Source organism: Galeopterus variegatus, unplaced genomic scaffold (assembly GCF_000696425.1).
Source record: "Galeopterus variegatus unplaced genomic scaffold, G_variegatus-3.0.2 Scaffold1428, whole genome shotgun sequence".
NCBI classification, from domain to species: Eukaryota; Metazoa; Chordata; class Mammalia; order Dermoptera; family Cynocephalidae; genus Galeopterus; species Galeopterus variegatus.
Window position 1 is genome coordinate 359,346 of NW_007727539.1, and position 16,063 is coordinate 375,408.

The window sequence follows — 16,063 nt, forward strand, 5'->3', positions numbered from 1 at the left end:
AGGGTTGCGATCCGTTGCCGGACACGGAAAAAGACAAAAGACAAAAAAAAAAAAAAAGTTGCTTCAGGTAGAAATCTTGGGGATGGAGTGACTGAGACTCACATACTTGTGTTTAAAAAAATTTGTGCATATTCACAATGGCCAAAATATGTGTTAAATAAAATTTATGTGAGTCCATTGATTAAACTGAACTCCTGCACTAGATCCCAACAGACCAAACCAAATGGAGCCACTCACATGCTAAAATTCCATGTCAATTCAAAACTAAGCAGTTCTGACCATTTGAGAAATCAGGAGAGAGATGATAGCCAAATCCCCAATCAGGCCAGTTTTAGCCAGCATGATAAGGAATTTCCCTCTGCTTTAACACTTAACAAGGAAAATAATCTGAAGTAATCTATTGTTAAACAATCCACTTTCGTGTATGAGGCTGTTTCCTTGCTTCTGCTCAAGCTACCTTATAAAAACCGACTGTTCTGCCATGCCCAACAGTGTGCCTGTTCAAATCTTTAGATGAGGGACCAAAGGCCTCAGCCCTACCCCCCGCCTCCCAACAACATCTTAGATGTTACTTATTAACGTGTACTTAGTAGCCACCTGTGTTTCTTTCGGTTGTGTGACTTAATCTGCTCATGTCCTTCACCAAATTTCTTCTTAAATTTTTCTAATTCATTGTTAAGAGATCTTTTTGCATTAAGGTTGTTAATCTTTGTGTGTTAAATTTGTTTTTTTATCAATTTACTTTTAATTTTAAAATAATAATAATAATAAAATTAAATTAAAAAATCTTTAGTTGAGATGCTGCTTGATTTATGAATTGCTAATAAAAGCCAATTAGTTCTTTAAACCCAATATGTTAAATTTTGTCTTTTGACAGGTGGAAACAACCCAAATGTCCATTGATGGAAGAATGGATAAAAAAAATGTAGTATATCTAAACAATGGAATATTATTCAGCCTTAAAAAGGAATGAAATTCTGACACATGCTGCAACATGGATGAACTAGGAAGACATTATGTGGAGAGAATAAGAACACATATTATATGGTCCTACTTAGATGAGGTACTTAGAGTAGTAAAATTCACCGAGACAGAAAGAAGAATAATGATTACCAGGGGCTATGGTGAGGGGAGAATGGGGAGTTACTGTTTAATGGATACAGTTTTAGTATGAAAAGATGAAAAGGTTTTGAAGGTGAATAGTGATGATGGTTGCACAGAAATGTGAATGTACTTAATGCCAGGGAACTGTACACTTAAAAATGGTAAATTTTATGTTATCTGTTTTACCACAATAAAAACTATGTGTATGCAGTGCCCTTTAAAGCCTTTAAATGTATTTTTTACACCATTTCTCTCTAATTGAAGAGGATGGAGGTCATTTCTACTAAAATTATAGATGCATGTATTATTTGACCCAAATGTATCCTACAGATATATCTGCTTACATATAGAATGTCTTGTGTACAACCAGATTCATTGCAACATTGTTTGTAATAATAAAAGACTGGAAACAAAGTATGCAACTAGAAGCTGGTTAATAAATCATGTGTATCCATGCAATAGAGTACTATGCAGCTGAAAAAACGGATGAGGAAGATTTGTAATTTATTGATTTAATAGACCTCCAGGATATATTAAGAAAAGAAGGTGAAAGTGTATACAGTGTGCTACCTTTTGCATAAGAAATGGGAGGAATAAGACTATATATTCATATTTGCTTGTATTCACATGAAACACTGAAAAGAGAAGCCAGAAGCTAATAATAATGGTTGCCAGTAGCAGACAAGGGGGATGGAGTGGATGGGAACAAGGGTCGAAAGGAGGTTTCTCAGTGCATGCTTTTTAAATATTGTTTTGATTTTTAAGCCATGTATTATTGATTCAGAATAACAATTAGAAATATTTAGAAAGTGAAATGGGAAAAAGGTGGGGGGAGGAGTGGAGAGGTTGCTCAATTCATCCCTTCGTTTACCCTCCACCCCCACCCCACCATCAACTTTACGGATTTTTCAGGTTTTCTGTCTGAGATTAACTGAGACAAACATACATTATAATAGTTATATTTCAGGCTCTTTACATGGATTCACTTAATCCTCCTAACAACCTAATGAGATAGACACTATCATGCACGTTCTCATTTTTCAAATGTGGACACAGACGTACGGGAGAGGTTAAGGAACCAACCCAAGTCTCATACAGCTAATAAACTGCAGTTAGAATCAGAACTCATATCTCTGTCAAATCCTGCCCCTCCCAATATCCTTGTACAAATGTCTCTGCACACATTCGACTATTTCTTTAGGCTACATTATTAGAAGTGGGTTCATTGGGTCAAGACGTCTGTAGTTGGGTTAACAGGTTTTGTTTTTTTTTTAATATAAAAGTGCCAAAATGCTATCATGTTTCTTTTATTTTACATTCTCATCAAAAGGGCATGAGAATGCCTGTATCCCCAAATAGGGGATAACACTAAGTAGCAGCAAAATTTAATTTTTTCGCAAAGCTAACCGACGAGATATAGTATATCGTTATTGTTTTCATCAGTTTAACTAACTCGATCTTGCGAATGAGTCCTCCAGCCCCTCGGCTCTGTCTCCCCAACGCCGGCAGAGGGCGCTCGCCAGGACGCACCTCTCTATGGTCCTAATGGGCTTCCCAGGCATAGTGCGCGTGCGCATATCCTGCCCCAGGTGTCCAGCATTGTGCCTGACCCATGTGTTCTTGGCGGTGCTCGGCGAGCAGTTCTTAGCGCAGGCGGAACAGTGGGAAAGAGTAGCATGTTACACAGACCCAGAGCGCCCCTGGGCCTAAGGAGCGAGGGGTTCTGGGATGTGCCTTGAGGAGTCGGGCGGCGCGTTGGGCAGCCCACGAGGGCGGGACGCGCGGGGCGAGCCCCTCAGTCTTGGGCGTCGGTCGCCTGTGGGGCTGGAGCCGGGCGCGGAGACCCTGACAGGACAGGTACGGAGGCGGTGACCCTGCCAACCGTCCGTTCCGCCCCCCCCCCACACACACACACGTGTTCGTGAGGTTTGCCGGCGCTGGCCTGGGGGTTCGGCGCTGGCCCAGGGCGCGGCACAGAGCCCGGTGTGCGGGGCGGGAACTGGCGCGAGTGGGCCACGGCAGGGGCGGGCGCCCACCCAGGTCTGGGGGCTCCTCCTGAGTGTTTGACCTCTGGCCCGTCCGACCCACCTGAGCTCTTCAGCCTGGCAATGTTCTCCCAGGGTCAGAGTGACTGCGGCTCAGAGTTCCTTCCGAACTGCAAAGGTCTCCCACCTTTCCTGGGAGCTTCCGAGGCACCCCTGAATCCATACCGAGCCACAAGTTTCCTATGGGCACTTGGTTAAGAAATTTGCGTCAAACGAAAAAAAATCATAGCGGATTCATGCGGGTCTGGATATGGGTTTGGTGTGCGTGTTCCCGCTCGTGGGGTCCGCCTTAGCTGGCAAAATAACCGTTGAGAAGTCACCTTGCGCATCCCTCTTCGGTTGGACAGAACCACAGCTAAATCGCACAGATAAGGAACCTTGCTGTTTTCAAAGTGGCATTGATTTAGAAACTTGCCCTCATTTTTGCAGTGAGGAGAGCAGCAAGCCCATATTGACCACTTGTTACTCCGGTATACTTGAGGTACTGAGAGTTGAAAAGTTAAGAGGCAAAGATCTTTACCTGATGTACTACTAAGACGTGAGCTACCGGGTGTTAAGAGAGATGGTGATAACTTTATTTTAAAAAGGCATTTTGTGCTGCAATGTGTTTGGAAATTTCATGGTAAAAGTTTTCTCTACCGCAGAGTATTTCAGAGCCTTCAATATGCTGATATTTACCATGAATCTCGAACTGGGGATTGCTCCCCAAATTTTACTTCGAAATACTTTTTTTTTGGGGGGGTGCCTCTGTTTTACATTCAGAACAGTTTGGGAAATGCAGTTCCAGAATTAGAAACTCAAGGTTTGGAAGGGGCAGTGTAGGTTAGTGCTTTTCAAACTTTAATGGTGCATACCTTTAATAAGATCTTATTAAAATACAGATTCTGATTGGTTATGCATTTCTAACAAGTTCCCAGGTGATGCTAATGCTGCTGGTCCGTGGAGTAACAAGTGTGTAGATCAGTGGACTGAAAGTTAGACACCATGTTCTGCTCTCTGCTTTCCAGAACAAACTACTGACTTGGGTGAGTCAGTTCATGTGTCCAGGCCTATAAAATAGGAGTCTAGACTAGAAGATCTCTAAGGTTCCTTTCAGATCTAAAATGCTGTGATTCTAGTTGTTACCCTTTGATAGTTGAATTCTATTTAAAATATTCTTGCCACTTTGGCAAATTTTGCAATTTGGTTTGAACATTTCTAATGGGAAATTAACTACTTATAAGACATCACATTTTATTCTTAGGTAGCTCAATAGGGAAGCTTTTCATGTTGCTGAAATACATCTCTGCAATTTCCATCCTGTTGGTCTTAGGTTATGTCTGAGTCAAACAAAAAAAATGTGTAATCCCTCCTTTTAAAAAGTTGACTCTGAAAACATTAGATGACAGCTGTTCCTGCCACGTTTTCTCCAAACTGAATTGTTCTTAATTCTTCCATCATATTTGAGAAATACCTTTCTTAAATTTGTCTTTGTACTGCATGGAGTATAGTGGGCTTTAGCAGGACTTTGAAGGATGGGTGTGGCTCGAAAGACTATGGAAAGCATCCTAAGTAGCTGACAGTGGTGTAGAGATGAGACTGCTTATGTCAAATCCAGGATTGTTTGGTTAAAGTAAGAAATGAGATGTTGGTGAAAGACGCTGGGCAGATGAGTGTACAGACAAAGCAGTATTTTAGAGGATGTGTTTGTCCTACTGTGATGTATAAGGTGGCTGAAAGTGGGGAAGGAGAAAGGCAGGCAGCCAGATAGGCTTCACACGTGAGGAATAGAAGACTTAGGTTGATGATATCAATAATGCCTTATGTTTATGTAGAGCACTTTACAGATTACAGAACTTTTCATAGGCATGATCTCATTTGACTTAATAATCTTATGAGGTAGGCAGAGAAGCCGTTACCCTGTTTTATAGATGAGGCACCAAAGAGGGTAAATGATTTGCCTTAATTTTCAAAGCTATTATAATGGCAGACCAAAGTGATGACAGTGATAATGGAGGAGAAAGGAAGGATGCAGATGGCAATACTTTGGAAGAATTTATAAGATGAACCTGACTGAATGTGAGAGTACAAAGGAGAAAAAGTTCTTAGGAAGGAGTCAAAATACAATCAGTACTTCATATCTGTCAGTGCTGCTCCCGTGGATTCAGCCAACTGTGGCTTGAAAATATTAGAGGGGGAAAAATTGCATCTGTACTGAACATGTATAGACTTTTTTTCCTTGTCATTACTTCCTAAACAATACAGCATAGCAACTGTTTGTACATAGAATTTACATTGTGTTAGGTATTATAAGTAATCTAGAGATGATTTAAAGTATATGGGAGAGGCCGGCCCGTGGCTCACTCGGTAGAGTGCGGTGCTGATAACACCAAGGCCACGGGTTCGGATCCTATATAGGGATGGCCGGTTTGCTCACTGGCTGAGCGTGGTGCTGACAACACCAAGCCAAGGGTTGAGATCCCCTTACCGGTCATCTTTTTATAGGATAAAAAAATAAAAATAAAAATAAAGTATATGGGAGGATGTGCATAGGTTATATGCAAACGCTGTGCTATTTTATATCAGGGACTTGAGCATCTGCAGATTTTGGTTTCTGTGGGAGGTCCTGGAACCACTTCCCCAGAGACACTGAGGGATGACTGTAGTTGGGAGAATCATAATACCATGGACAACTGCCACTCTAGGTTTTGCTGTACCAGCTCCGTCATTTCTAACGGCTGCCTGGAGTTACAGGTTGGGAAGGATTATGGTAGATGATTCCCATGTTGCTTGGCCTGTCCACAGCTACTAGGTGGTGCTGGGGCACTTGGGCTATCTGTCCCATACCAAGGGAAATAGAAACTGGGTCCTCAGTGTTCCCTGAAGAAGTAAGAGCTGAGAGATTGCCTGACTCAAACCTGCGTTAGGGTCCTTGCCATCCTGGAGAGTCTGACTTTGGCATTATATCATTTTTATTTTGAAGTTCAGGCTGATACCAGTTGAATTTGGTTGAAGGACAGATTAGGTATCCATTCTGACCTCCCTAAGCTCCTTTATATCTCCTAAGGGCTTCAGTGCAGCAAAGCATGGCCCCTTGCTGCCCCCAGCGCCTCACTAATGCTGTTTCCCAGATCTGCACTTCACGTAGAGCCCTCACTGTGGTTCTTTTACCCTGAAAGAATAGGAGATTGAGATTTAGTGTCACTGTCAAATTTCATAGAAACTGGGGCTATCTCTGGACTTTTAGTTTCTCCTATCTGGAGAGGAAAGAGCCACATCTACTAGGGGTGTGTGTGTGTGTGTGTGTGTGTGTGTGTGTGTGTGTGTGTGTGTGTGCATGCGCGCGCGCACGCATTGCACATGACTGTTAATTTCCCCCATGGTGTTGGTCTTTAAGGATGGAGCTACTTTCGGGAAAACCATCAGAGCCAATTTATATCCTGAGAGCCTGGTGTTGGTACAGGTGTCTATTCAACATTGAGTGCCTTCTCTGTGCAAAGCACAGTGTTCAGTGCTTAGATATTGAGATGAATAAAATTCTCTGTCCTGGAGGAATTCATGATAGAATAAGGGAGACAGTATTTAAAATAAAATGTGATATTGTAATGGAGAAAGTGCTGTCCAAAGTGCTGTGTAAGGGCAGAGAGGGAATAGCTGTACATGGAGAAGTCAGGAGATTCTTCAGAAAAAGGTGATAATTGAGCTGGGCTTTGAAGGATGATGAGGGAAAATAGTCCTGGTGACATCTGCAACATTTGGAGGGGCTCATGGGGAAAAGTAAATAGATCCAAATGACTGGGATATAAGAGAACTTTGGGGTCAAAGGCAAGGTGATTTAGGAGACTGGATTCATAATGAAGCCAGGTTTTTAGCGGCCTATAATGCTGTGGTAAGAAGATTCGATTTTGTGGGCAGGGAAGCCCTAGAGGTTTTTAGGCAGGGAGGTGACATGATTGTGTTTTGGGAAGTTAACTGTGGAAATAGACTGAAGGTGGAGAACCTGGATCAGGACATCAGGAGATTCTTGTAATAACATAGGCATGGTTTAGGGCTAACTAAGGATTAAGTCAGTGGGGATGAAGAAGAGGGGATGAATCTGAGAGAGACTGTAGAGACAGAATTCACCTGACGTAATACTGATTGGTTCTTGAGAACAGGAGAGAAGGAGTTGTTGAGGATGACTCAGTTTTCTATTTTGGGTGGATGGTGGTGCCAGTAGCAAACAAGGAATGTAAAAGAGGAGCTTTGGGGGGAGGATGGGGGAGATACTGAGTATGCGTTGGGTCATATTGAACTTGAGGAGTCTGTGGCACTTAGCAGACAGGTGGAGATGTGGGTCTGAGGTTCAGAAGAGAGTCTGCCTAGGGGTGGTAGGCGTAGGTCATAGTTGAGGTTGTGGGAATGGATGAGCTCTCCCAGCCATGCTTATAGAAGACCAATGAGTATAGAGGAGATCAGCAGTCTCAGTTGCTATAGTGATGTCAGGTAGGATAAGCTTAGAAAATGTACCTTAAGGTTGGGTAGTTAGGAGATTGTGGTCACCAGGGCTATTTTACTTTTTTGTTTTGTTTTTTGTGGCTGGCTGGTACAGGGATCTGAACCCTTGACCTTGGTGTTATAACACCATGCTCTAACCAGCTGAGCAAACCAGCCAGCCCCAGGGCTCTTTTACTTTTTAAGTGTGAGCAACTTCAGTGGAGTGGTAGGGACAGAACCAGATTGCAATGGATTGAGAAGTAGATGGCAAGTGAGGACAGGGAGGGTGTACTCACTTTGAGGAGTTTGGCAAGGAATGGAAGAATAGAGGTGGTGGCAGCTTGCAGGGGAGGTAGCAGGGACTAGAGACAGTTTTTCCTAGAATAGAAAAGTCCTGAGCGTGGGTTTTCTGAGATGTGTAAGATCCAGTAGAGAGGGTACAATTGAAGGCACAAGAGCAAAGATGATTGCTAAAGTAGATCCTCAGAGGAGGGTGGAGGTGTTCACCTATAAAGAACGGAACACCAATTGCTTTGAAGAGAAATGATGGAAGAAGGAAGGAATTTAGGAAGAAAGAGGTAATGAGGGATGCAGACATATCTTAATTTGCAAAGGAATTCTTATCTCATAGGCTCAATTTTCTTTCTTAGCAAGGTTATCTGCTGAAGGGTGGGGGCATTGGTGTGGGGTCAGAAGGGAGTAGGGACTTGAAAGTGGTAAAGGAAGCTTGGAACAACTATGCAGAGGAAAGAGAAGGAGAGCAGAATTGAGATAAGCTCCAAGAGGGTTGACTACCCTCTGAACTGAAATTCTACCCTATAGGCTTTTCTTTCATCTTCCTCATAATAATAATGGCTGACATTTATTGAGTGCTTCATACCAGCCACTCTTCTAAGTGCTTTTCTGGCATTCTTATGTGATTTTTACAACAATTCTATTAGAAATGTTTTATTATTTTTTCTATTTTACAGAAGAGGAAATTGAGGCAGGGAGGATTACTTAGGCTTAGTAGAATTTGTGTTTGATGAATCTCTTACCTCTGCAGAAATGGGATTCCTTCTCCTGAGATATTAGAAAAGGCAAAAATTTAATTCCAACTCCCAATTTGTGGACCTTGAGGGGCTAGAATCTGGGGCTGCTTTGGAAGGAGTCTTACCATGCCAGTCTGTGGCATGGGGGGCAGGGCAGTGGGGTCAGTGTTGCTGCCAGCTTTTTGCAACTACATAGGGCAACTGAAATTTGAGTAATTTCCCAGCATACTGACTAGGAAAACAAGTGACTGGTATTGATTTGTCAGGTAGTGAAGTCTGAGGTTGTGTCACCTGAGATGGTAAATAAAAAGAGAGACCATGTCCCCATTCTCATCACCCAGAAAAAGATTTCTACTGCTCAGTTATGAGACTGGCAGACCTATTACCTTATGTAATAGCACAATGGTTAACTCACCTTTTGTGTTTTCCCATTTGGTGTGATATAATTTGCACATAAGGTGCACACCTGACTTGCGTGAAAGCGGGGAACAGTGGTATGGCATGGATGGAAGAGAAATGGGCTTACCTTTTCCTGCTGCAGCCACTGGAGCATCATCTCTGTGTCCTTCCTCTTGAGGTTGCCATGGATACGCCTTTGCATGGTAGCTTGAGGAGATTTATTTTCATTATGATCAGATGATGACGTGGGCTTAAAAAGAGAAAGGATAGAATGCTGTGCTTATGAGGAGTGGCCGGTGAGCTGCCCAAAAGGCAGAATCCAGCACAGCAGAGGTGGCTGTGGCTTTGTTGGCTGCTTTGGCTTTTGCTGAAGTTGTGAAATGGTGCATCTCTCTCTTTAGAGCGCAGACTCAGGGTTCCCTGCCTGCCGGGTCCTAGTGCCGGGAACTTGCTGGTTAATTCAGAGGGAGGAACCAGCAGGAACTTCAAAGAGGCTAAGTGGGCTTCCTGCTACCCCTGGGAGCGTTGCAATTCTTGTGTAGGGGGCTGAGTGCCTCTTGCCTTCCTGCAGAAGTTCATTTATTGAAGATAAATGAGGCATATTGTGTAGCTTTCCTTCCTGACTCTTGGAGGTCTGGTTCCTTGGACATGGGCCTGGAAGTCACTGGGTATTTCTTTGGAAATGGGTAGAGCTGCATTCAGCTTGGGAGTGGGCTGCAGACATTTCTTGGGATAATGAGGAGCTGGAGACATGAAGGAAATCCCTTTAGGGTCTAGGCCTTATCTGTATGAGATCTGTAAGGCAGATATAGGAATAGGACCTAGGAACAAAAGGCTTTGTGCATGTTGTCTTCCTGGGTTCCTACTTTGAATCCAGCTTTCCAAGCTTCCTGTCTCTCAGCCTCCATTCCCCACTCAGTATGCAAACCCTTTCCCTTCCTGACTCCTGGAGAACTTATACCCACATTTACCTTACTTGTGTTTTCAGAGATGTGCAAGTTTGCCCTGCTCTCAATGCTGCCTGGATTTCAAACCAGCTTCTCTAGGAATGGGATGAGGGAAAGCAGACAGCTGGGTTAGCCCAGGATCAAGGTTTGGTGGGGTTAGACAAGCGGAGATCAAGGCATCAGGGATGCTGGGGTACCAGTAAAAGCAAGGTAGAAATGGTTCAGGTCAGGTAGAAATGGTAAGAATGGAAAATAGGATCTTCCTCCTAACTTTTTCCTCTTCCTTAATTCCCCAAAACCTACTTATTTTCCTGTCATTTCTGAAAATTTCTCCAAGACTATTGGTAATAACCTATTTGCCAGACACAGAGATTTTCTCCTCCTCTCTTCCCATTTTCCTAGATATTTTAACAGTATTTAATATCACTGGGGAGGAAAATGGATTAAAAAGCCAGGGAGTATCTGTCTCCTCCCTGGCTGAGGGAACATGTAACTCAGGATTGTCCTAAGGGATATGAGCTGGGGCCCAGTAATGCTGTGGATGGAGCACCTACCTGTACCCCTAGTCAGATATATCCCCCTTGCCAGTTTTGTAGCCGTGAGACTTGGGCAAGTCATTCGACTTCTGAGACTCAGTAATATCACCTGTAGAATGGAGATAATGGAATCTGTTTTGGCTGCATCATAGGTTCATTGTTTATTTGTTTGTTCGTTTTGGCAGCTGGTGGTACAAGAATGAAACCCTAGACTTTGGTGTTATCAGCACCGTGCTCTAACCAACTGAGCTAACTGGCCAGCCCACAGCTTCATTTTTTAAGGAGGTAGTGAAGTATATGTGTTAGTGTATACAATTAAATTTGCCCCAGAGAAGGCCCTAATAACAGGATTTATTTTCTCTCTCCTAACTAGTTCACTTTCCCTTTCCATTTCCCCAATTCTGTTAATGTTTTCTAGCATCATTCTTATATTACTTATGCTTGAAAACTCCTGAATTTATTTATTCATTTACTTTTTCATTCATTCATTTATCCATCCATTTGTCCTTGCAACATTTGAGGTCCTACTGTGTGTAAGTCATCATTGATGTATACTTGCAATAATGATGAAGATGATATCTATGATTTGTTGAGCACATATTCTGTGCTCAATTGTTCAAATGCTCAGTGCCCAACAGCTTTGTGCTAAATGCTTCACTTAAATCTTATTTAATTCTCAAAGCATCCCTGTGAGGAAGCCTTATTTCCTCCTTTTTTTCAGATGAGGTGACTGGCACTCGGAAAGTTGAATATCTTGCCCAGAGTCATACAGGTGAGGAAATAGGATAACCAAAACTGTATCCAGGTCTGTCGCCAGAGTCCATGCCAGTCTGCTGCTTCGAAAGAGTGTGTCTGATCCATCACAGGGCCTTCTCAGGGCTTTTTTGGTACTATCTCTGAATTGGCCCCTTTCTTTTATTTTCTCTCTCATGACCCTGATTCAGATCCTCCTTACTTCATGTTTATTGTTGCAGCAGGCTCCTTGCTGTTATCTCTGTCTTTGCCAAGTTGCTCCTGCCTCCACTCTATCCTGCACGTGTGACCAGTTTGATCTTCCTAAAATAGTTTTCACTATGCCAGTCTTCTGCTCAGGAACAAGACGGGCTTCCTGTTGTTATTGGATCAAGTCCATCTGTCTCTGCCTGATGTTAGGCTCACTGCCTATCCATTCTTACCTCCTAGAACATCTCAATTTTACTGTGTTTATTTATTCAATAAATATTTGACTCCATGGGCTAAGGGTGATTGGATCATAAAGAGGAAATTTGTGGGCTCTGCTTCAAAAGGCTTATAGTTTGATAGAACTTATCTGGAATTCTTCACTTCAGCTAAACTAGTCTTTAATATTCTCTAGTCAAGCAAAATTATTTCTGTCTCTACTCATACTGTGTTCACAGCTTACAGTACTTTGTAGGTCTTTCCTCTCCACATACGAAAAATAATCCCCATAATTCAAGGCATAGACAGGTTCCCCTTTTCTTTCTAGTTCACCTATTGTCTAGACATTTTGTTTTAAGATTTATATACCATCTAGCATCATGTAAGGTAATAATTCTTTGCACGTCTATAGCTTTTGTACTTTTTACAGAGTACTTTTATGTGTTTTATCTTATTTGAGCCTCATAACACTAATATAGATATGGCAGATATTATTCCCATTTTATAGGAAAATGAGCAACAAGGGTATAAAGTTAGGTGACTTTGTACCTATATGCCTAGTGAGCTGTGAGGCTATTCTTGAATCTGATCTCTTTTGAATTTTTGAAGGCAATGTGATCTAGAGGATAAGCATGGCCTTGGAAGCCTAAGATGTATGTGGTAACAGTGAGGGGTGGTAAAAAGCTCGGAGGTCTCTGGGCTAGGTTTTGGTTCTAGTTTTGGCTCCATTTCTTACTTTCTGTGTAACTTCAGCATAGTTGCTCAGTTCTCTCCAAGCTTCAGTTTTCTTGTCAGCATCATCCCTTACCTACCTCTCCATGGGGTTATTGTAATGTCTAAAATGACGATGATGATGACATTGTTCTTAGCTAACTTTTATTGAGCACCAAATACCAGGCACTATCTTAAATGTTTCACATTGATTGTCTCAGCTAATCCTCACAACAACTCTTTGAGATAGGTTCTTTTATTATTCCCTATTGACAGATGAGGAAGTTGAGGCACAGAGATGTTAAGTAACTAGACCAAGTTTATGTAGCTACTACATGGTAAATCCATAAAAGCAGCCAGAGTTTAGAACTAGTACCCTTAACCATGGTAGTATAAAATGATGTTTTAAAGTGCTCTGTAGACTGTAAAGTGCTCTGAACATGTGAAGTCCAGGCTGTAGAGATCATGGCCCTGCCCACCTGTGTAATGGGGAGGGAAGGGGGCAACATGGAGACTTGCAAGGGAGGAGAGAGATGGTTTCCTAGGGGGTCTGGCCAGGATGAAGATATGGAGAGGTGTTTTGCGGTCATATTTCTGACTGTTGACTGTCATTCTGCTGTTGGGCTATCTGACCTGCCTTAGAAAGAGGGTGGAGTTAGGGATGTCACTGTTCTGCCAGTAACATCTGCCAGTGCAGAAAAGTCAGATATCCCTAGGCCCAGGGCATCTAGATCCACACTGCATCCAATGGAGCCATAGGTCAACCCCAGGCCAACCTTACTGGCTACATAAAGGGCAAGGACCCTGGTCTGTTGGTTCCTAGCCCATGATAGATAGGTAAATGAATGTGTATGGTTATATAGCCTTTGGAGACCTCTCACTGGAATGCATAATCTCTTATTAAATTTAAAAAGTTTAATTATAGGGCCGACCCCGTGGCACACTCAGGAGGGTGCAGCGCTGGGAGCGCAGAGGCGCTCCCACCACAGGTTCATATCCTATATAGGGATGGCCGGTGCGCTACACCATACCAAGGGTTGCTATCCCCTTACCGGTCACAAAAAAAAGGCAAAAACAAAAACAAAAACAAACAAACAAAAAAAGTTTAATTATAAAAGCAATACATGGTTATTAAAGGACTTTTGTGAAATACAGAAATATAGGAAATAAACAATCTCATTAGGTCTAAGGTGCTAGAGGGCAAAACCAAGAGTACGAGGGGCAGGTGTCTGAGATGGACTGGGCCTTGTGCTGCAAGGGAAAGTGGGACTCTCTGCTTTTGACCACTGCCCTTAGTAATCCAGTTGAGTCTGCTACTCTTGGGATTCAGAGCCTGGCCCCCTTATAACCAGAAGGGAGCAAGAGTGGCTGTGGCCACCTTTGCCAGCATGAGGGGGCCAGGGTACTTGCTTTTCTGTGTGTATGAGGTTGCGTCCATCACTGCCCTTCCACTACTGTTTATTGGGCAGGGCCTGGCTCCTCTGGCCTAGTGTGAGATTGAAATCCAACCCTAATCACATGGGTTTGGACTCTGAGTCAGAGTTTAGAGAGGGGAGAGAGAGAGAAGAGTACCAGAAAGGGGGATGAAAGACCCTTCTATCGGNCTGCAAGGGAAAGTGGGACTCTCTGCTTTTGACCACTGCCCTTAGTAATCCAGTTGAGTCTGGTACTCTTGGGATTCAGAGCCTGGCCCCCTTATAACCAGAAGGGAGCAAGAGTGGCTGTGGCCACCTTTGCCAGCATGAGGGGGCCGGGGTACTTGCTTTTCTGTGTGTATGAGGTTGCGTCCATCACTGCCCTTCCACTGCTGTTTATTGGGCAGGGCCTGGCTCCTCTGGCCTAGTGTGAGATTGAAATCCAACCCTAATCACATGGGTTTGGACTCTGAGTCAGAGTTTAGAGAGGGGAGAGAGAGAGAAGAGTACCAGAAAGGGGGATGAAAGACCCTTCTATCGGCTGTGTAGAGGCCCTAGGCAGCTGATGATTTTGAAATGTCACTTGGTGCTTGTGGGCCTGCTGAGGCCTCATACCCTGGGGAGAGGGGGGACAATGACAGTGAGGGGGTACAGACCAGGAGGAGCTGTCAGGATTGTACTCCCAGCCCTAGGTCAGTGTACTCTAGAGATAAGTGCTGAGGGTCTGTGGCATGGGCTCAACCCTTAGTCCCTACCCCTCTTGTCTGGCCCAGGTGAAGCAGGGGGGCACTAGGACCCAGAGGCTAGCACGGTTCCTGACAAGTCTAGAGCAGCACTAGCGCAGAGTGAGACTCATCAGCTGGCAAGCAGGATTTGGTGTCTCTGGGTTCAGGAATCCTCGGGCAGCAGAGCGGACTTTCTCTTCAGCCCCATCACTGCCCCCACCCCTACCCTGAAAGGCTACTGACTGAGGCCCATGGACTGGGAAAGGCCGTGCCTGACGGCTCCTATGTCTGTCCATGAGGGCCCAGCACCCTGACCCCCCTTGCCTAGGTTTCTGCCTTTTCTCTCTGTCTTTGGCCAGCTGGGGGAGGGGGTAGAGGCCGGGTGAGCAACATGGCCCAGAGCAAGAGGCACGTGTACAGCCGGGTAAGTGGCCCTAATCTGGGATGGCCCTGGGAGGACTGCTGAAGAAGGCCTGGGATGGCTGTGGACATCATTGCTATGGGGGCTGGGGAGATAGGCTGGAACTCAGCTAGGGACATTCTCAGACTGTTTCTAAGGGACCCTCAAAGCCCTGATGATGTTAGGCTGGACAGGCTTCCCTTCCCACAGTTGGGTCCCAAATGAGGACTGGCAAGGCCTGACCTCTCACTTTAAGTAGCCCTTAGGCCAGGGGTTCTGAGGGGGGTCAGACTATCTTGGGGACTCAGAGTGGGGTCGATGGGTCAGAAAGGCCTTACAGTGAAGCATTTCTTTAGAGCTGCTTTGTTGTCACTTGCCTTCTTTCTCTCCTGTCTGAGATTGAATCTGTACCCACTGTTGTGTTCCTTCTGGCTCTGAGATGCTTATTGGGATTGGAAGGTAGGATGGAGTCTCTGAGTTTGGGTCTAGCCTTGATGTCACTGGCAATTCCTTTTATTGTCAGGTCCATGAGAGCCACTCTGCTGTCCCAGGTGTGACTTGGAATCCTGGAGCTCCTGAGAGCTGTATCCTCATCTTTTTTGTTGAGCTCTTTGGGGAAGGGAGTTAGGGGATGACAGCTGAGGAGGTATCCTGGCTCTTCCCTGGCTCTGGTGGGGCTCCCTTCTAAAGCCAAGTGGGCGGTATCAGAAGAGATTCCCATGGAGTATTTAGGATCATGGTGTCATTTCTTTGTGCCTCATTCATCTGTTTACTGCAAGGCCCCTGGTTCATGGAGCTGCTATTGCTAAAAATGGCTTAGGTGTGATTTTCTTCTAAACCATGGGCCTATTTGGGACCTAATTTCGTGTTGTGTCCTGTCATAACGGGTGTGTCAGAAGCTGAGAGCTTCCGAAGGACAGTGTCTTAGTCCATTCCTTTGCTTTGCCCATCCTTGGTGTGATAAGCCAGCCACTTGAACCACTGGGCAGAGTCTGGGGGACAAAGTGAGGGGCAGATCTAAGGTACCCAATTTACTTGGCCTATGTTTTTCTTTTTATAGCAACATAGCATGGGGGAAGGATCTCCAGAGTTTGGGGGTAGAGAGCGGACAGAATAGGACTCAGGGCAGGAACAAGG

At 44.2% G+C, this 16,063-nt stretch overlaps 2 protein-coding genes across 8 annotated transcripts in view; one reads left to right on the forward strand and one right to left on the reverse strand.

The window, feature by feature from the left end:
* The window catches only part of WDR54 (WD repeat domain 54), a 32,398-nt gene extending 23,000 nt beyond the window's left edge, over window positions 1–9,398 (reverse strand). For all 4 annotated transcript variants that reach the window (XM_008576953.1, XM_008576955.1, XM_008576954.1 and 1 more), the window contains exon 1: window positions 9,162–9,398. The gene's annotated coding sequence lies outside the window, so the exon portion shown is untranslated. The remainder of the gene's footprint in view (window positions 1–9,161) is intronic.
* The window catches only part of DCTN1 (dynactin 1), a 31,975-nt gene continuing 18,578 nt past the window's right edge, over window positions 2,667–16,063 (forward strand). For 2 of the 4 annotated variants that reach the window (XM_008576947.1, XM_008576949.1), the window contains exon 1: window positions 14,600–14,950. In XM_008576947.1, coding sequence (XP_008575169.1) covers window positions 14,918–14,950 — 33 coding nt within the window. In that variant the 5' untranslated portion in view covers window positions 14,600–14,917. Of the gene's footprint in view, window positions 2,962–14,599; window positions 14,951–16,063 lie in introns of those variants that run through there. The other 2 variants (XM_008576946.1, XM_008576948.1) reach the window with 2 other exon arrangements.